Here is a 21,793-nt window from a genome sequence, read left to right as displayed (position 1 = left end):
CACACACCATTCAGATAATGGCATTTATGAGCTGGTGCTTCCCATGATTAATCAATCACAGAGAAATCTTATTTGCATGATTGCTTCCCTCCCTTTTTGAGAGGGATGACTTGTATGCATGGGGGCCCTCTGCTCACAAGTGACATTCTCTCTATGGTAAAGAGAAGGGCAACCAAGCTATTCCTCCACTACATACAACCTACCAGCATATAGCCATGAAATGGGCCTACAGGGAAGCAACAATGAAACCAAAGACCAATGGATGAAAAGCATACTGCCTATGTCTTAGCACTTTGGTCTTAGGTGTAAACACTGACCCTTCATTGTACATGTTGATCCAAAGTAATAAAAGCAAAAGGCTCATGCATGTGAATCAGAGGGTGTAAGGTACAAGAAGTCTCAAAACTGGAGCTCTGACAGTATGCCTCAAGCCCTTCAGTATCTGTCCTGATGGGACAGTGGTCAGGCAGAGGGAACTGCTCATTTTATTTCTGCTGCTCTACAACACCATCACAGCCAATAACCATAGGGTGATGCAACTGAACTTACATGCTGCATTTTGATGGGCTTGTTTTTACTTCACTTGCCATTTTGAATATATAGGGTTGTATTACTCTCAGAGAGCAGAAGGAATTTCCCAGGCTGGGCTTATTACCTCTGAGTACTTTTTGAGATTTACTCCTGGTTTCTTTGCTGTAAGCTGCTTTGAGCATGATTCTTTTTGTGGAAAGGTAGGATGCAAACAAAATCACAATGATGATTATATCTGCTGTGGCCCTGTAAGGGCTGGGCTAGTGGCAGCAACCTGAAGTGACCCTGGAACTAAGAGATGTGGAACCAGCCAGGACTGGAGACAGTGACAGCGCCATGACACAAAACAGGAGGGAGGAGAAAGGAGCAAGCCAGAATCAGGACTAAGGAATAACCAGAATGTAAGAACATGCCAGAGCTCAGGAAAACTGTGATGCTCAAGCAAGGCTCAACTGGAACAGGGAGCCTTCTTAGACATGCCTTATAGCTTCCATAAACATAGGCGCTGACTCCATGGGGCCTGAGGGGGCCCGAGCCCCCTCAAAAATTCGTTTGGGGGGGCTCTGCTCCCCCAATAATTTAAGAAAATTATTACCGTAAATTTCGCTCTGTGCGTGTTATTGAGCGAATGTGTGGTCCCTGGAGCTGACTCGCCGGAGCGCAGGGGCAAAAATAGGCAAAAATAAGATCGGGCAGTCGGGTGGAGGGAAGGCAGAAGCTGCTGCTTTCCTGCATTCTGCCTCAGGGTCTTACTGCCCACCCGCTTCTGTTGCTGCGTTTGCTCAAACTCAACAAAGAGCAGGGAATCCCCTGCCCTCCTGGCAAGCAGAGGGTTAAGGAAAGGATCGAGTCCTTCCTTCTAATTCTTTCCTAGTCACACTGCGTGCAGGCTCCAGGTGGGAGAGAGAGAGAGAGAGAGAGGGCTGGCTTGGGGGGTGGGACTTTTGCCTTCCTTTCCTCCCCCCCACTCCGTTAAACTCCTCGCCTGCATTCTTAGCCAGCTGCTTCTCCGCACACCCCTCTTGTGCTTCTTGTCCCTTCTGTGTTTTTCCTTCCCTCCCCATTTAAAACGTGGTGACAAAGCACGGATCCACATGGATCCTCAGGATTTTTGCATTGGGTCACCCCAAATTCACCATCAGATCACATTACATGTCCATGGCTACAGTCTGTACCAAAAAAATCATGCACCCACTGTTGCCTGGGGCTGCAATGGTGCAAAAACGTGGTTACAAAGCATGGATCCACAGGATCTTTGCACTGGGTCACCCCAAATTCACCATCAGATCACATAGCATGTTCATGGCTACATCTTGCACCAAAAAAATCATGCACCCACTGTTGCCTAGGGTCACAGTGGTGCAAAAACGTGGTTACAAAGCACGGATCCACATGGATCATCAGGATTTTTGCATTGGGTCACCCCAAATTCACCATCAGATCACATAGCATGTCCATGGCTACATCTTGCACCAAAAAAATCACGCACCCACTGTTGCCTAGGGTCACAGTGGTGCAAAAACGTGGTTACAAAGCATGGATCCACATGGATCCTCAGGATTTTTGCATTGGGCTACTCCAAACTCACTGTCAGATATTAAAAATCTTTATAAAATAGAGAATTAAATACATACAGAATGTTAAATTTTCAGTTTCGAAATATTAGTACTAGTTTAGTACTGTATTTCTATATTACTATAGTACTGTATTAGTTATTTTCAAATACTTAAATATTTTTAGGGTGTAAGACCCAATTAAAGCCCGTTATTTACATACAGTATTACAGTATTTACATACAGTATTAGGCATACTGTATTAACTTTATTAACTGTATTAAAGCATTAACTTTGAGATATTATTTTTATTTAATGAACCCTCAGCCTTATTCAAAGTAAGCTTAAATTAGCTATTTCACTTATTAATCAAAGTGCTATTACTGTGCGACAGCAATATTTTATGTTTTATTCTTTTAATGATAGTTTAGGATTTATTTAAATATCATTTCAGTCTTTTCAGAGCTATATATTCACTGCTCTGTAATAGTCTATAAGCATAATTGTTACTGTAAATTAAATTAGCTTTTTACGAAAATACCGTGCGTGTTTATGTTTTGTTTCTTTTTTCAAAGCCAAAAAGTGTTTCAGGCTTGTCGAGTTTCCCGGAGTGTGGAGTTATAGAGAGTCGAGTTTTCGGGGTTCTAATGTTGATCATGGGACGCGGGTGGCGCTGTGGGTTAAAGCCTCAGCGCCTAGGGCTTGCCGATCGAAAGGTCGGTGGTTCGAATCCCCGTGGCGGGGTGCGCTCCCGTTGCTCGGTCCCAGCGCCTGCCAACCTAGCAGTTCGAAAGCACCCCCAGGTGCAAGTAGATAAACAGGGACCGCTTACTGGCGGGAAGGTAAACGGCATTCCGTGTGCTGCACTGGCTCACCAGATGCAGCTTTGTCACGCTGGCCACGTGACCCGGAAGTGTCTCCGGACAGCGCTGGCCCCCGGCCTCTTAAGTGAGATGGGCGCACAACCCCAGAGTCTGTCAAGACTGGCCCGTACGGGCAGGGGTACCTTTACCTTTACCTTTTAATGTTGATCATATGACTCTAAAATACTTAAAAAAACCTTTAAAACTCACTAATTTTCATCTAAAATTTAGAAAACTTCCCGGGGCAGGACCCCGGTATGGGCCCCCCCAATATTTTTTATAAGTCGGCGCCCCTGTCCATAAACCATGCCTGGCTAAGGAGCTAGAAACCCCAAAAAGAAAAGAAAACAGAAAATAGGCCAATGACTGCTGTTGAGAAAGGGAGAAAATAGAAAGCCTGGGGAAATAGAATATTGGAAGAGAAAGACAGACATACAGATATTGAAAGGGTAGAAAGAACCATCTCGTTGTCTGGATGGCTTACACACAATGAGAAACTATTTTAAAATGTTACTACACTGAGAAATCAATGTGGCATTCATTTTATATCAGAATGGGAGATTCAGTTTCTAGTATTCTCACCTTTTGGTTTCTAAGTTAATAATATGATGTTTTATCCACAATCTATGGACAGTAAGGCCCAGTGTCCATCTGTCTATAAACAATAGACAGATGTCAGGGCTGAATAAGAAACCATACTATCTGCTAAACAGGCACTTTTTTCAGGTACTGACCTCGTTTATTGAACATATCCACAGATGCCCCTTCACCACATTCACATTATGCTCTGAGATTGTGCAACCCTGACTTCTAAATCAGTAATATATGCCCAGGTTCTGACCAGAGCAAGGAGAGATAAGGCTCTTCTGTTTACTCTTCAATTGACTGCTTTGCAGCTATTTCAGGAAAAATAAGCAGCATCCTTCAGAGAAGGCCCAGTGCCTATAATAAGGCTATTTAAAATGTACATGATTCGGTGACTGCAGACTTTGTTTCCAGGTAAAGAAGAATACGATAAGGCAAAATTGATGTTAAATAGCAATGGACCATATAGGCTTGAATTTAATTTGAAATAGCATTTAATTTGCTTGAACTGAATTCTGAATCTTTGTTTGCAACATTAAGTACCACTAATTACTCTTTAAAATGACTCCCCATAGCTTCTGTTCAAAGCAGATATGATAAATGCTCTATATATCCAGTTCCTTTCAAAGGAACAGATTATACTCAGAGTTCTCTCTTACAACTATCTTAGATGACAATTACCTGCAGGCTTTTACAGTACAGACACTGAATTAATTAACCTTTGCCATAAATTATAGCAACTCTAGCAAAGGCTGATACTTCTATTGCTTCAGCTCCTTAATAATCTCACAATACAAGATGACAAATCAGCTGCTTGTTATTCCTAAGGCACGCAATGACGACTTCGGCACGATTCCCCCTCCCCCCCCCCAATGAAACTGAATTTCACTGGGTGAAAGCCAACGATAGTCATACTCAGAAAAGACCCACTGGACTACTTTGTTTATTACTTCGTTGGATATAACTCATTGTCTCCACAAGTGGGCATATACAACCAGAACTGTGCTTCTTAAAATTGAGCACATCTTGTTGCAAATTAGGAATGTATAAATACTGCAATACGAAGCTGCTAGGGACTGATGGACAGAACCATTGCAGGGATCACTGTTGCGAGCTTAGCTGTGCAAATAATTGCTCATGAAAGCAATCTGTGTGTAACATGGGAAGAGGAGACTTGAGGAAGACCACGTCTCCTCTCTAGTGGTTTTCATTCATAGAGACAATGACACCATCCAGAATTCACTGGACATGCAAGTAAAAGTTACTTGTGCAGTTAAACTAGCTGCAGTATGTCTTTATTAAATCTGACCTACAGGGGCTTCCAGACCACCTAAAACAGGGGTCAGCAAACTTTTTCAGCAGGGAGCCGGTCCACTGCCCCTCAGACCTTGTGGGGGGCTGGAATATATTTTTTTGGGGGGGATGATGCAAGAGCACCACAAGCCTAGGTTGCTGCTTACCTGTGTCTTGCAAGCAGCAGGGGCTGGCAGCGGTGGTGGGATGATGAACAGCACGCGAAAGATCTCCAGAGAGGGGCTGCTTCAATGGCGGCTGCTCAAGTGCTGCTGCTGCTGCTGCTGCTGGCACCAACAAAGCCAAGTCCCCTTCCTCCTCTAGGCAGGGCAGGGAGAAGCCAGGAGGAGGGAGGGAGGAGGCACCACCACCGCTGCTGTATGAGGGAGAGGGAAAGAACACGCACACTGGCGATCCACGTGGCAATTCCTGGACCGTCCGCGGGCCAGATCCAGAAGGCAATTGGTCCTGATCCGGCCCACGGGCCTTAGTTTGCCTACCCATGACCTAAAGCCATGAGTTTTCATGAATATCAGCAGCAGCACATGAAGACAAGTGGAACTCCATTTGCTGTGATGGGGAACTGTTAGCAAGGTCAGGAAATCTCTGAGTTGGTATTCTGGGTGGCACAGATGCTGCCAAACCACCAGTTCACCTCTGAATTCACCAATGCCTTTCCTTATTCTGGCAAATGCCAGTAGGGTGCCAATCCCTCTCCATCTTCCCCTCATGCACCATCACTGATGAATAGACAACACAAGGATGGGAAATTTTAAGAGAGTTGAAGGTGTATGATAAAGCCTTAATTACCAGTCCTCTCTTCTTTCCTATCAGTGCATGTACACAACATGTGCTCAAATGCAAATTTCACCTTTTGTCAGTGAACATTTGTGTAACCCCACCTTCCTTCCAACAACTTGTGTGTGTTTGTGTATATGCATGCATACTCTGGGGAAACTATTGGAACTGGGCTCAAAAACTGCTTCCAAATGAAAGTCACGATAAACTACTTGAACTGGGGAGAACGGGATTCACAAACACATTTAAAAATATACATCTAATTAATTCCTTACAGATCACAGGCTACACAGATTAAATAGCTTTTTTCAGTGCACACTGAAGTTACCCATACTTTGACTAATTACGTTCTTTCCAATGCTTGTCAGAAGTTCACTGAAAAACGTCAACATTAAAAAGGCAATAACAACACAGAGATGACAGCCCCAAATACTCAAAATCATTAGCCAGGTCCATGAGCACATATCATTTTGATGAAAATATAGATGTTTTTAAGTACCCTTGGGTTATTTTGCTGTGGTTTGGTTACAGACTTCTTAGTGCAGTTATGTTTTCAAAAAAAATTCCCTGGAATGTTGAGGACTAAAAAATTGCTTTTTTAAAATGAAAGCTTATGGAGGCAGCCATATACTGAATGTATTAAATCCCTTAAAATTGGAAGTTGATTACTTTAGGGATTATGCAAGACTGCCAATTAAAGATAAAAGGTCTTATCCAGGTCTGTTGAGTGCAAGACTACTCACCAAGCACTTTCCTCTCCCCTCTCTCCAAGGAATATAATGTACTGCTTTTTCCCTTTCCCCAGTGTGGCTAGAGTAGGAGCACAGGACAGTATTCAACTAACTTTAACACAGAGTAGACCTACTGAAATTAATGGATTTAAGTTAGTCATGGCCATCAGTTTCAATAGGTGCATGCTGAGTAAAGGATGGATGAATACAACCCTCAGTAGTTATGGGTCAAGCAACACAAGGCATTAATCATGGAGCTCCATCCTAAAGTGCAGGGTTGTTTTTGGACAAATATCAAAATCCCAGCAGTGAGTATGTTATGGCATTTAACTTTCTGCCCCCAATTGTGGCCCTGACCTGGATCATTCCTAGCCCCAAGTATCTATGCACTATAATTCTCCAGCTGGGTCAATATATATATTGTATATGGTTCAAACATTGCAGTGTTAAACTATAAGAATGCTAACTTGGGGATGAGTGGGCAACACATCTCACCAGTGCTGCAACATATGAACTGGCTATCGGTCCATTTTCAATGTGCTTCTACTGACCTTAAAGTGCTTCTCAGCTTGGGATCAGAGTATCTGATGGACCGCCTACAAGCCAATTTATGTTGTGAAATCATCTTCAGAAATTCTCCTTCAGGTTCCTCCACCAGCAAAAACATTACAAAATCCTTTTTCCACAAATGGACTTACTCCTTGCAGAGTCAGGCAAAGGGCTATCTATTAAGATTCTCAGGAGACACTTATACATTCAAAATCTGTATCTTTCAGATTATGTTTGCTTAAAGGAATATATCCTCTTCCTAACGTTCCTGTTTTTAAACTAGCAAAAAGAACATACCCTCAAATACAAGAACATAAAAAGTAAAGGTAAAGACCCCTGACCATTAGGTCCAGTCGTGGGGTTGCAGCGCTCATCTTGCTCTATTGGCCGAGGGAGGCGGCGTAAAACTTTCGGGTTATGTGGCCAGCATGACTAAGCCTTGTTTTCTGCTGCTCCAGAGAAGTGGACACGGAGCAATGGATCCAAACTACAAGAAAGAAGATTCCATCTAAACACTAGGAAGAACTTCCTGACAGTAAGAGCTGTTCGACAGTGGAATTTGCTGCCAAGGAGTGTGGTGGAGTCTCCTTCTTTGGAGGTCTTTAAACAGAGGCTTGACAACCATATGTCAGGAGTGCTCTGATGGTGTTTCCTGCTTGGCAGGGGGTTGGACTTGATGGCCCTTGTGGTCTCTTCCAACTCTATGATTCTATGATTCTATGAAGCCACTTCTGGCAAACCAGAGCAGCACACGGAAATGCCGTTTACCTTCCCTCCAGAGCTGTACCCATTTATCTACTTGTACTTTGACGTGCTTTCGAACTGCTAGGTTGGCAGGAGCAGGGACTGAGCAACGGGAGCTCACCCCCTCGCAGGGATTCAAACCGCCGACCTTCTGATTGGCAAGTCCTAGGCTCTGTGGTTCAACCCATAGCGCCACCCGCGTCCCTCTAATACAAGAACATAGGAAACAGTTAACTAAAACAGTACATTGGCATATTAAAGTTCCGTCAACACTGACCACAGCGGACGCTACTCTCCATAATTTATTTCCCAGCTCAATTTAGAAATGCCAGGGACTGAACCTAGAGTCTTCTGCATGCAAAGCAGGTGTTCTGCTGTTGAACTGTACCCTTTTCCAAGAATGCTCAAAGAAAATAGCTTTAAAATGTCAAGAGCATAAGACAACCGTATCTATATTCTTGGTTCTTATTGTGCTTCATGGACTATCACATTCAAGTAAATCTTGTATTCTTCTAATCTATGTGATACATTATGCTTTTTGCATGAATCTAACCTGAATGGCATAAGTCCACAGACTGATACTTCTTGTACATACACAACAAGTAATAAAAACAAAAAACATTCTTTGTCCCTACCTCTTACCTCACTGGCAATGTTCTGTCTCCTTTTCTTCTGTCCATCTCTCTCTGGGGAACAGGATACCAACGAAAATTAAGTTTCCAGTTAAAACCTCCGTAAGTCATGTCTGACCCAGCCATATACTCAAAAGTGTCATCGCTGATCACATCAATAATTGGGCAAACAACAATCTTTCTATAAAACAAAAAATAAATATGCAAGCAGGTAATTTTCCATGCAAGGAAATCTCTCTGGCCCCAAATACACATTTGCACTATTCACAGAGCCCTCAATAATAATCTGTTTGGTAGAATAAAGGGAATTTAGATGGTTAAATCCAGCTGCTGCCTCCCCCCCCCAGTGCACCCCTTTCGGAAGAACTGATTACTGCTTTCTTTGAAGAGGGATATATGGCAGCTGGAACAGGGAGATGACCAATGTATGAAGCACCCATTTGGACATAGGATTTGTCGTCCAGCTAGAAGTATACACACAGAGCCTTGCTTCTAGAGCAGGAATGGATAATGTGTGGTCCTCCAGATGTTGTGAGACAGCAGCTCCCACCATACTTCAACTCTGGCTATGTTGGCTGGGGTTGATGAGAGTTGGAATGCTACAGATTCCTTATGCATGTTCTAAAGGTAGAAATCCCTCATGAACAAGGCTGCTGTTTTGAAGTGCATATGCTATACATACTATCCACAGCACATTAAAGCACTACTATGTTCCTTTGAGTTCAATGGGATTCCAACACATGTAACTTCCTCCACATGATGTGCTTTCCACTCCGCCTTTAAATTAATCTGCTGTGCTCACATATTACTGTTGAATAGTTCTGTGCAGCTAACAAAGCAAACTGTACAGCTTCCATTCCCCCCCCCATCAGTTTAATATAAAATTGGTATTTGTTTCTCTGGCTTTTAAACTCATTAATTCAAGAATGATTTTATGCTGCTTGTGCCAGCTTTTCTGTGGATATTGCATTGATTTTAATGTTTCAACTTCGTTATTGTTTGGAGTTTGTGTGAACAGCCCAGAGGGCATTGTTAATGGGTGGTCAATAAATGTCTAAATTCCAGCTGTATTGGTCTGGACAGAAAATGAAATAATTTTGGTGTGTGCAGGTCTATCAGCTAGAAAACAACCAGAAACATACATTTCTGTCATCTTTAACCTAATGAGAAGAATACAAACCAGAGAAATAGTGTGTGTATAATACAAACTGTAAAAGTGAAAACAAGGATAACAAATTAGTCTGACAATGTAATTAACAGTAGGAAGCCACAGGAAGAACAGCGAGAAATGTTATTTATGCTTTGTAGGCTGGATCCAAAAATTATTGAGATTGGATGGAGCCAAGGATTATGGACTCCATGTACATCCCCTCCAACATTTCTCCAATGAAAATACGGACGTCCCATTCCGTAATGATAATTTTACTATTTACACACCACACATCTTACTGGGTTGCCCCAGCCACTCTGGGCAGCTTCCAACATATATAAAAACATAACAAAACATTTTTAAAAACTTCTCTATACAGGACTGTCTTCAGATGGCTCAGGGGTCGGATAACTCCCTGCCCTCCAACATTTCTCCAATGAAAATAGGGACATCCTAAGGAAAAGTGGGACATTCCGGGATCCAAACAGAAACCAGGGCAGCTTCTCTAAATCAGGGATGTCCCTGGAAAATAGGGACACCTGGAGAGTCTGCATATATGACCTGAAAGCAATATTGTTTTGAAGCCGTGTAGCTGGTGAAGGTGAAGTGAAAGGGTAGCTGGGTGAAAACTGGCCTTGGGATAGAAACTACTTCCCAGCAGTTGGAATGATCTCATTGGGTTGAGGCACCCGATTATCTGTTTCTACTGTGCTCCAAGGTCAGGGCCTACTAACAGGGAAGTTGTTTCAACTGTGCCAGAAAGTTCTAGCTTTGAAGGCTTCTGACTAGTTCAGGGGATTCACCCCCGTTAGTATGCATTTCATTATAAAGCTAGCCTTTTCTGTTGTTATCTCTGCTTCTATTACCTTGCCTCTTCGCAATAACTCTTTGGAGAGATAATACTTTTTGTGCTATGGGCTAGATATTTTAGGATCGATGCTCTATGATATGTAGTGAGTTAGGGCGAGTTAGCATTATTATTTTCTTCCGGTTCATAATTCCCAACTGTATTTGTCAATTGGATTTTTGAACCCCAATCTGGGTGAAGATAAAACAACAGTGATTGCACATCATAAAGACTATGATGTGTGTGTGTGTGTGTGTGTGTGTGTGTGTGTGTTGTAACTACCTTCAGGATTGTGACAAGTGAGGTATACATCAAATAAAAAATGTGTGGGCCTACTTTTGTTCTAGAAAAGACTAGAAAGGCCTTGGCTGAGACAGTATCAGCTCATAAGACATTTCCCATAACTAACTGAAATACTCTGAAAGAAGTAGTTTATAATAAACTTACTTCTAATTAGAGCTCTCCTGGTAGATGCTATCAGAGTGCAAAAGCTATACAGCATTAGTTCTGAATTCTCACCTGTCTTCCTTGATTCTTGCCAGCAGGGGCTCCAGCCAGCCTAAAGTGCATTCACAGTGTGCATCCAGAAAAGTTATGACTTGGCCCTTGGAAGCTGCTGCTCCTCTAAGCCGAGCTCGGATGAGTCCTGATCGCTGTTCCATCCTAATGATTTTTACTGGCACTTGCAAACTTTTCACATAATTCTCTAATGGGACCTTCAGAAAATCTGCCAAATGCAAATTAGGGGGGGGGGGATACAACAAAGTGTTTGTTCAAATGAAATTTGGAGACCAAAAGGAAAACACAGGATAGAAATTGTGTTGTTAAGATGCCACACACTGCTTTCTGAAAAGATGACTTCCTTGCAACACTCTAATAAATGCATTTGCAAAGGTCAAAAGATTCTGAAGAAGGAAACAAAAAGCTACTGAGAGACATATTGACAATTCACAGAATAAAGGAGAGAAATAAGGCCAGCAGAGAAAGAGAAAGAGCAGTATGTGAATGCTGAGGTGAATACAGCAACTATTTGTTTCATAGGTCATTGAGAATAAACATGTGCGGTAACAGCCTGAAAAAGAGCACCAAGTGGAACTGTCTTGCAGCTGTGCAGTGTAAATAGTATGGGTATCCTACACATAGTGGGGCGCGGATGGCGCTGTGGTCTAAACCACAGAGCCTAGGGCTTGCCGATCAGAAGGTTGGTGGTTCAAAACCGCGTGATGGGGTGCACGCCCGTTGTTTGTTCCCAGCTCCTGCCCACCTAGCAGTTCGAAAGTACGTCAAAGTGTAAGTAGATAAATAGGGACCTCTCTGGTGGGAAGGTAAATGGCATTTCCGTGCACTGCTCTGGCTCGCCAGAAGCAGCTTAGTCATGCTGGGCACATGACCCAGAAGCTGTCTGTGGACAAACGCTGGCTCCCTCGGCCTATAGAGCGAGATGAGCGCGCAACCCCAGAGTCGTCCGTGACTGGACATAACAGTCAGGGGTACCTTTATCTTTACCTTTATCCTACACATACAGACTCCTTCTCTGCTTCTTGTATGAGAGACAGACAAAGAGAATATACTCTGGCTCACATAAGTCCATAAGAGACTCCAAAATCCTTCCAGTGCATGAGAAAGAACACTTCTGATAAACAAGCAAACTAAATGATGGTCATATTTTTATGGTGAGACAATAGATAGCTACTGTCTTTTTTGGGTGGGGGGGAGCTACAAGGAATTATGCCTCTCGCCCACACTGGAGCACTTGAAAATACTTTTCCTGGTCATAATTACTTCCCCCGCCCATCTTTAGCAGCACTTAATGGTTTTTGAAGACTTGAAACTTGAAACAACTGACTTTTCAAAATAATAATGTTTCCTTAGCTATGTAAAGAGAAACAGTTGCTGGCTGCTGAAAGCACTTCCTTTGGAAGAGCAAGGCATTATGATAGAACAGAAGAGGAAAAATTAATAAAAGAAGTATTTGGCCAAAACAAAAGGTATTGACATATATCCTATTTATCTATTAAAACATTCCTACTCTGTCTTTCTGTCATTAAGACATCCAAGCCAAACAATAAATATTCCATATTTGATATGTAACAAAAAGCAATCTGATCCTATGAGATGGAAGCGGACGGAATTACCACATTTTCAAATGCCTTCTTAATACAGTTTTCACCATGTTCCAAAAGGCCAAAAGAAAAATGTGCATGGGCAGGTTTTCTGGAAGAAGGAATTCTAAAGTTCAGTAGTAATTCTTTCCTATACAGCAATATAATTTCTCTCACAAATACACTGCAGAGCATAGTAAGGCCTTAGGTGTCCTGAGTGATTGAGAATAATCATTTTGGCAGCATTGGCCCTGTACACAATTTAGACCTTTGGAAACCACATAAAATGGGACTTCCTCTCCCCATCCTAGAGGGAAGTCTGTTGAGAGGTCCAGGAGAACCATACAAGGACATGCATACCTAGTATGTATCACGAAAACAGGACAGAATTCCTAGAAAAGGATCTAGATAACTGATTTCATCCAGAAATACCTGTAGCCAGGCTTACTACTACATCATTCATAACCCTCCCACAAAATAGTACATTTGAGAATGGTGAGTCATAATAATAATAATAATAATAATAATAATAATAATAATAATAATAATAATAATTTATTATTTATACCCCACCCATCTGGCTGGGTTTCCCCAGCCACTCATAAGGAGTGCCCAGCCTGTAGCTGGTCAGCTATGGGTCCACTGGTCCAATGTTCACCTCAGCAGGATATAGCAGGAGTTTCTGTAATATTTATCCTACTACAGATCTTTTAAAACTGTTAATCCCCTTTTCTGAGTGGCATTAACAATCTGTTACCTGCTGAGCAAGTCCCACTGGGTAAATTTACTAAGCCTGGGTGTGCATGTGGCAGGCCTCATTTCTGCAAGTATTCTGTCCACATTCTCTGCATGCACACACTGAAAAGTATCCATATAAAATTGACAAGCAATTGCCAGTTGTAAATTGAAGCTCTACACAGAGCAGGTATGGTTCATTTTGTCTGTAAAAGTACGTGTTCACCATGGGCTACAGTGGGTCTCTCTGGCTCACTCCAGGGGTCAGCATTCAACAAACCCCAACCTGCTCTGAACAGTGACACTCCACAACATTGCCCAGATGCAATGGTGATACTTTCCCTCACTCCCACTGAGCAGGCAAAAGGGAATCTCACCTGCATCTGATAGACTTGAGTACACATTTTTCACCACTCTAGCCATTGTCCCCATAAAACCTAGGATTAACAGTAATGCAAGGTTTTCAGAGTAAACAGATTTCATTTTCTTTTAAAAAGTATTTTACATTCTTATCGCCTTGCCACAACATTACTCTGAAATTATTTATTCCTTATCATAATTTGTTTTCTGTTCACTCATACCTCTTTCACTGGCATCGTCTACCAAGATAATCTCAGAAAGTAGATAGTGTGGAGACCGATTTATAACACTGTAAATAGTACGAAGCAGAGTGCTCCAGGCTTCATTATGAAATACTATGACCACACTTGTGTTTGGTAGTTCATCAGGGTAGACTTTTGTCTTGCATCTGTCAAAGACAAAAAGGAAGTTGATTTATTCAGAAATTCATTCCATGGCACTAAATAATGGCATACAAGTTAATCAGGTTCCAGAAGCCAGGCCCCAAGGTTGCTGCACTGAAAGCAGAATGAAAGCAGAATATTAATCTCCCTAAACCTGCAAGAAAGATTCCTGCTGGTAACAAATGAATCTATGCTGTGGGTAACAGGGATATTAGTATTAAGACACATGAAATCCACCTTCTAAAGACATTTTATTGCTCTCAAAACACTGAAAATAACAAGAATCAATGTTTTAAAAACAGCAAATAATAAACTCAGCACCAAGCATCTGCACACAGAGAGAAAACAAAACATCAAAAGGTATTTCTCATTTAGCCTTACATGCCTACACTCACACACATACATCTATGTTCACATGCACAAATAAAACAGCATTTCAGCATTCTTCTCCTTCCCACATCTTACCGATGGCTGGATTATTAAATCTCCTCAAAATGTAAAGAATATCTCCTTAATCTATGCTTAGTATCCTTGCTACTGAAAAATCATGAGCAGCTAAACTGCTGAGGCAGAGACACAGCAGTAGAGTCTCTGCTGGCGGGGAAAACCCAACATTCCCACCCCAATATGTCTAGCTACAGGTCTCAAAAATGTTCTTTTGATACTATGCAGCACTTGCACCTAAAAATCTGATGCTACTGTCTAAGCAGTAGCAGAACTTCATGCTCTGGCACCAGGGGCGGAGAGCCGGCGGGGGCGTGGCTGGCGCGTGTCCTGGGGGCGTAGTGCGCTGCCCGCAGGGGCATGGTGTGCGTTCTGGGGGCATGGCGTGCAGCTGTGATGGCACCCCACCGGGGTCATGGTGCCGGGGGCAGTGCACTCCCCCCGCCCCCCTCTTCCTCCGCCAGTGTGTCTAAGCATTTCCCCCCAGGATGATTTACATATAGGCCCATAAAACACCTTTACATTTTATATTGCATACTTAAAACAGCAGTGCCATGTATTTTTCCTGTTCAAAACTATGCCACATTAAAAGAAACACGACTACAATTACAGGAGCTGTAAACAAACAAATAAAAGAAAACCCTGTTTTCATCTTCCTCGGGACATTACAATAATTTTGATTGCTGGCAGTATTCTAGTGAGTGAAATGTTTTCCTTTGGAAATCATGCATTTGTCAAATGTAGATTTATGAATACGCATGAAGTAAGTACAGCTGTTTAAATGTGATGAAAACACACTTTCCAAGATCAATAACATGAAAACAGAGTGCACTACATACCTATTTACTATTGTTCCCTTTGGCTATGTACAAATTATGTGACCATAAACTGTTCCACTGTGGCTTTATCCCTTTCAGGATTGTATTGATTTCAGCAATGCAAGGGGAGATAATACATCACATGAATAGAAGCAAAGCAGTCAGACGAGATGAGAAACTGCAGTGACTACGGGCGATTTAAGAGGCAACAGTTATCATTTAGGACCAAATCCAAACACAGTGGCTTAGGTGACTTTACGGATTGTAACGGGATAATTTAGCAGTTACTATTTATTGCTCTACACTAAGAAAGTTAACAGCAGCAATCAAAAAGTATGGCGTAAAATAAAAAAGCTTGATGCATTCGTTATTTGGGTGCCTTTTGTGTTTTACAACTACCAAAGCTACTATTCAGTCATCAAAGGACTTGATGAATCTTCTGAAACAATGGCCAGTTCCCACTATTTCACAACTGTTAGAATTTATACAACTACAGTAAATGGAAAATCCTTCTTGCTTTCTGTGAAAAAGAAGAGGAGGAGTGACCATTGTACTGCCTACCATGTAGATTCACTGCAGGCATAAGGCTACCAATCCTGTAGGCACTCTCTCCCTCGTCTCCTCCTTGGCATGTGTTATTCCCAGCCCCATATTGTTGCCTTAATGTAGGATTTAGGTCAGGGGTCCCCAACCTGCGGCCTACGGAGGCCATTTAACCAGCCCACGAGTTGCCCCTGAACCGAGCTGCCCACTTGCGAGTCCCTGCGCGCTGCACTGAACTGGCGAAGCGCGGCGTGGGGACTCTCTTCCGCAGCTCCGGAAATTGCTTCTCTGTATGCCCAGATGCTGGAAATCGCTTCTGTGCAGGTGCAATTTTCAGCATCTGGGAATACGCAGAAGTGATTTCCGGGACCACGGACATGCACAGACATGATTTCCAGCATCGCACTGCACTGGCCCAGCCTACGGAGGATCTATGCAGGAGTGATCCAGCCCATACTCGGTAAGCTTTGCCAAGCCCTAGTTTGGTGTTACATCTCCACAGATGCTTTTAGCTAAAGGATCTGTAAACCTAATTCAAATATGGTGGCAACCTTGATCAGCATTAACCATGCTTGATTGCAGCAGTGCAAATTCACACTAAGCCAACAAACAAACCAAGTAAGGATTATAACAAGAGGAAAATGGAACACGTGCCCACTGCTTACTCTGAATTTCTTAGCCACGATTAAGAGCTTGCAACATTCTGTACCTGTTGGGCAACAATGTACTTAACTCAAGAGCTCAGTATAACTATGAACAGCACACTTTTCTGACTTGGGATCAGATAACAAAAATCACCCTTGGTTAAGATGCGTTTATAATCGAAAGCAATGAAAAAATATACTTTGAACTTTTCCTGTACAAAAGTTCCATTCAAAGGAAGGGGAAAAGGGGGAAAGGAAGGGTATTTTCATTCATTCCAACAGGACTTGTATAGAACTCTCCAGAAGACTGTGACCAAAATCAGAAATTATTGTTGATATTCCTTCTTAATTAAGATTTCAGGAAATGAAAGAAAAACAGATACAAGTTTTACAGTGAACAATTCGCCTTACGACAAGACTGATGCAATAATTATTATTAACATGTTTGTTGAGTAGACCAGACACTTGTGGACAAGCCAGTGTTATCCAAAAGTGGTCTTTGCATATATGGGACACATATAGTAGTATATTGTTGTATTCCACCCCAATCTCCAGGTGGTGATTCCAGGGGTTCCAGGCTCGTGCTTGCTTTTGGAAATGAGGCACAGTGGAGACTGTGGTGTCTTTATGATATATGGTCTATTCACACACACACACACACACACACACACACACACAGCCTGCAATGGAGGGGTCCAAAGAATTAACACTCCAAAAGGCCTTTGTTTCTCCCATAGCTGCAGCCTTGGGTTCCAGCAGAAATCAGGCATGGTTCTCTCATTTCCCAGCCAGCCACTCTTCAGCTTCTAGTTCACATAACTCCACTCTTCTCTTTGTTTTTCGACCAACCAGTTGAGGAAGGGGGCCCTAACCATTATCTGTGTAGCAAAGAGTCATTTTCTTTGTTCCCTTAATGGCCCATTACCTGGGCCAGGAAGCTAGCTTGGCTTCACCAGGAAGCTAGCTTGGCTACTCCAGGAATTTGAATCATTGCTTAAATTTTAACACCTGCTGTAGCATACAGCCTACTCCTCCCCAACCCCCAACCCCATAACAACAACAACAACAACAATAATAATAATAATAATTTATTATTTGTACCCCGCCCATCTGGATGGGTTTCCCCAGCCACTCTGGGCGGCTTCCACAGAAACCAAAAATACACTAAAATCACACATTAAAAACTTCCCTGAACAGGGCTGCCTTAAGATGTCTTCTGAATGTCAGGTAATTGTTGATCGCTTTGACATCTGATGGGAGGGCGTTCCACAGGGTGGAGGCCCTCTGCCTGGTTCGCTGTAGCTTTGCTTCTTGTAATGAGGGAACTGCCAGAAGGCCCTCGGCGCTGGACCTCAGGGTACGGGCAGAACGATGGGGGTGGAGACGCTCCTTCAGGTATACTGGGCCGAGGCCGTTTAGGGCTTTAAAGGTCAGCACCAATACTTTGAATTGTGCTCGGAAACGTACTGGGAGCCAATGTAGGTCTTTTAAGACCGGTGTTATGTGGTCTCGGCGGCCGCTCCCAGTCACCAGTCTAGCTGCCACATTCTGGATTAGTTGTAGTTTCTGGGTCACCTTCAAAGGTAGCCCCACGTAGAGCGCATTGCAGTAGTCCAAGCGGGAGATAACCAGAGCATGCACCACTCTGGCGAGGCAGTCTGCAGGCAGATAGGGTCTCAGCCTGCAACCCAGATGGAGCTGGTAAACAGCTGCCCTGGACACAGATTTGACCTGTGCCTCCATGGACAGCTGCAAGTCCAAAATGACTCCCAGGCTGCGCACCTGGTCCTTCAGGGGCACAGTTACCCCATTCAGGACCAGGAAATCCTCCACACATGCCTGCCTCCTGTCCCCCAAGAACAGTACTTCTGTCTTGTCAGGATTCAACCTCAATCTGTTAGCCGCCATCCAACCTCCAACCACCTCCAGACACTCACACAGGACCTTCACCACCTTCACTGGTTCTGATTTGAAAGAGAGGTAGAGCTGGGTATCATCCGCATACTGATGAACACCCAGTCCAAACTCCCTGATGATCTCTCCCAGCGGCTGCATATAGATGTTAAAAAGCCCAGGGGTCTGAAACTGATCCCCCCCCCACCACTTTCTGAACCTGGCCCAGGAGAAAGGAGCGGAACCACTGTATGACAGTGCCCCCAGCTCCCAGCCCCTCAAGACGGTCCAAAAGGATGTTATGGTCGATGGTATCAAACGCCGCTGAGAGATCCAGCAGAACTAGGAAACAACAATACTAAGTATGCCTCAAAGTTGGGGGGGGGGTAGGGTAATCCTACCCAAATTCATCATGGAAATATAAGAACTTAAAAATCAGAGGGGGGGCATACGATTCAAGAGTTTTCTAAGGAGATCTTCAACTCTAGAACTTTATACTCCTTTTGTTTAATCATCTATAGTGGTTGCCTATTTGTTTCCAGGCTCAATTCAAAGCGTTGGCTTTAAAGTCCTAAATGGCTTGAGATCTTGGTGCATCTTATAGACCAATGTTCTGCCCTGCATTTCCATTCAGTACCCAAGGTCCTACTCCCGATTCCCCAGCTGTCACAGGTGGGTGCTCATGTGCCCTGCTTTACAGAGGACAGTTGTATATTTGAAGAGCTGTCTGATCCCAGATAAAGAACAAAAAGTAATGAGAACAGGGACGTTAAAGTTGTCAGGACCTTAAACAGCACCTCAGAAACACACTGGACAGGCAGACAGATCACCTGGTCTTCCCAGGTATAATTAGGAATGTCTTCTGCTAACATCCTGGAGAGCTACTGCCAGCCAGTGCAGCCAACAATCTGCTAGATGGAGCAATAGTCTTGACTTAGTGTAAGGCAGCCTCCTTTTCTTCTAAGTACAGGAGTGCATGCAAAGTGCTCCCATACATGGGAGCTTTCATTTTCTGCTTTGGGCAGCAGAGCAATCTTGCACCCCCATGGAATGCCACTGTAGAGGACCTAAGCTGATGTGATGGGTGGTTTGTATGCAATGCTTTAGATCCTAACCATATGCATTTCATTCATATCGAAGCAGCTGTGGAAACTGCAAGAATGCAAAGCATTTTGAAATGCAGATCAGAATTTAAATTCTCAGAGATGCCAGTTTGGTAAATTACATGTTTTCTCCTTTTATATTTGTGTGCAACATTCAAGGTTTTGGACACAGCTGTATGTTCCTTAGAGCAGCGTTACAGAATGAACCATCTATTTCAAGCAGTAACTCGATACTAGAGTTAATGTTTATTACAGTATATAATAGAAGGTTGATGCACTGTTTCAGATATGAAATTTTCGAATGTACAGTAATAAAAAATCCCTCTGTATATTACTCAAAAGCAGTAATTTGCGCCAACAAATAATTTATAATTTTCTCCCTACTTAGCCAGAAGTAACACTTTAAAAACAACTCTGTTGACACTGCCTTGCTGAATTTTGCTGAACCAAAATACACTATATCCAATCTTATATCTATCTATCTATCTATCTATCTATCTATCTATCTATCTATCTCTATCATCTATCATCTATCATCTATCTATCTATCTATCTATCTATCTATCTATCTATCTATCATCTATCTATCTGGTGATAGATGGGGAAATGTATCGTGAAAATGTCTCTATCGTGTTATATTATACAATATAAATAGGTCTGCAGTTTGCAAGAACAAAGAGACTTCACTCACACCTTCAGCTGTCACTGTTCATAACAATGACATACTCAGAATGTGGGCTTGAATATCAAGCTTTCCTTAGGGATTTAGAACTCTAAATAGAGCATTAATTTTTCAAAAGTTGCCTCTGCGCAAGAATTTCATTTAGTTAAAAGCTCAAAAAGCTTTTGTGCCAGAGTAGGAACAAAGTAGCAGATGAAGGAGTATTTCAAATTTTTTTTTAAAAAAACACACACGCACAAAGTGCAGGTTTTTTAAGAGGCTAATCTTTCTCTCCATCTCCAGAGTAACTCAAGTGGATAATGTGCAGTTTTTCAACATTTTCCCAATCATACTGCTCCATAAAATAAGAATTGGCCCTTAATCCCAATAACAATGAAGCCAGTAGAGATCCTTTTTCTACTCTAAAAGAATGGAACACATCCATGTGTAAGGGCGGGGGGAGAGAAAGAGAAAGGGAAATCATAATCAACAATGAGGCACGTAGTTAAGAGGAAGGGAGTTTATCTTGCTCCCCAACCCTAGTAGTGTTTCAGGCTAGTAAACTGTTAGGAAAACGCAGGTGCTTTAAAATTCTGTAACTCCATGTTTCAAGATATTAAAAAAAATGCAAAGCTGAGGGACAGATTTCCGCCTCCAGTCTTACTATCCACAGCCTGTATACTGTGTGGCGCACCTGAATGGGAGCCTCGGTTTGTATAGAAGATGATGAAAAGAAGCTGTAATCCAAGATAAGGTTGAGGAAAGCAATGGCTCCATCCCACTGGAGAGACTGGTGACACTCAGAATCTGAAGGAGGGTGTGTGTGGAAATTGCGCCTCCTGCATCTCTATTTACTTTGTCCAATGGAACAGAATGGATAACACTGAGAACCAATCTCACAATGATATCGTCTCCTCCTTTCCATAGCCCTGCCTTACATTCTACAGTGGTACCTTGGGTTAAGTACTTAATTCGTTCTGGAGGTCTGTACTTAACCTGAAACTGTTCTTAACCTGAAGCACCACTTTAGCTAATGGGGCCTCCTGCTGCTGCCATGCCGCCGGAGCACGATTTCTGTTCTCAACCTGAAGCAAAGTTCTTAACCTGAAGCACTATTTCTGGGTTAGCGGAGTCTGTAACCTGAAGCGTATGTAACCTGAGGTACTACTGTATTTCTAGAGCACAGTATAATATTGGAAACAGTGTGTCTATGTCAAGTTTCCCCATCTCCTAAGGGCCACTGCCACCATGTTCTGAGGTTTTCTCTCCTCCTACTGTAACACAATATCCTTTGCTGCAGTTTTAGCGATAATTATAATTAAATTAATTATTATAATAAAGAAAAACTGTTGATAAGAAAATGCTACCTAATGAGATTCCACATGGTTCTTTCTTTCTTTCTTTCTTTCTTTCTTTCTTTCTTTCTTTCTTTCTTTCTTTCTTTCTTTCTTTCTTTCTTTGCTACAGACTTGGTCCTTCATTAATGCTTTTTAGTATTCCAGTCATGTTCAGAAGCTAGTTTAGGAGCAATTAGCTAAGGGGCATTCTAAATAAAGCTAGAATATGGCAACACACTTTTTGTGTCATAGATGTTTACCCGCCCCTCCCCATCAGAATTTACTAATAGGTTTAAGGCAGACTTCAGCGTTGCACTTCACAAAGCAGGTAACAGATGTGTTGGTCTCAGAGCTTCCTTCCTAAATTGGATTTCTGTCAGGAGTGCAAAAGCAACAATCAAAGAAAAACTCTGTGACAAGTGAGATTTTCAGCCTGTGAAGGGAGGAAATTGTTGCTTCCATACTCGGTTGCATATTTCCATTCAAAGTTATTG

At 42.6% G+C, this 21,793-nt stretch overlaps 1 protein-coding gene across 2 annotated transcripts in view; it reads right to left on the bottom strand.

Annotated features, from left to right (window-relative positions):
- The window catches only part of GALNT13 (polypeptide N-acetylgalactosaminyltransferase 13), a 151,306-nt gene that overhangs the window by 64,655 nt on the left and 64,858 nt on the right, over positions 1–21,793 (bottom strand). For both annotated transcript variants that reach the window (XM_081929109.1, XM_081929110.1), the window contains exons 4-6: positions 13,695–13,861; positions 10,796–11,003; positions 8,290–8,460 (exon numbers count right to left, since the gene is read on the bottom strand). In XM_081929109.1, the coding sequence (XP_081785235.1) occupies positions 8,290–8,460; positions 10,796–11,003; positions 13,695–13,861 (546 nt within the window). The remainder of the gene's footprint in view (positions 1–8,289; positions 8,461–10,795; positions 11,004–13,694; positions 13,862–21,793) is intronic.

The sequence above is a fragment of the Podarcis melisellensis genome (genome assembly GCF_964234715.1).
Source record: "Podarcis melisellensis genome assembly, chromosome: 1".
Classification (NCBI taxonomy): domain Eukaryota; kingdom Metazoa; phylum Chordata; class Lepidosauria; order Squamata; family Lacertidae; genus Podarcis; species Podarcis melisellensis.
The sequence above is the reverse complement of the archived record's forward strand: the minus strand, read 5'-3'. Positions and strand labels throughout refer to the sequence as shown.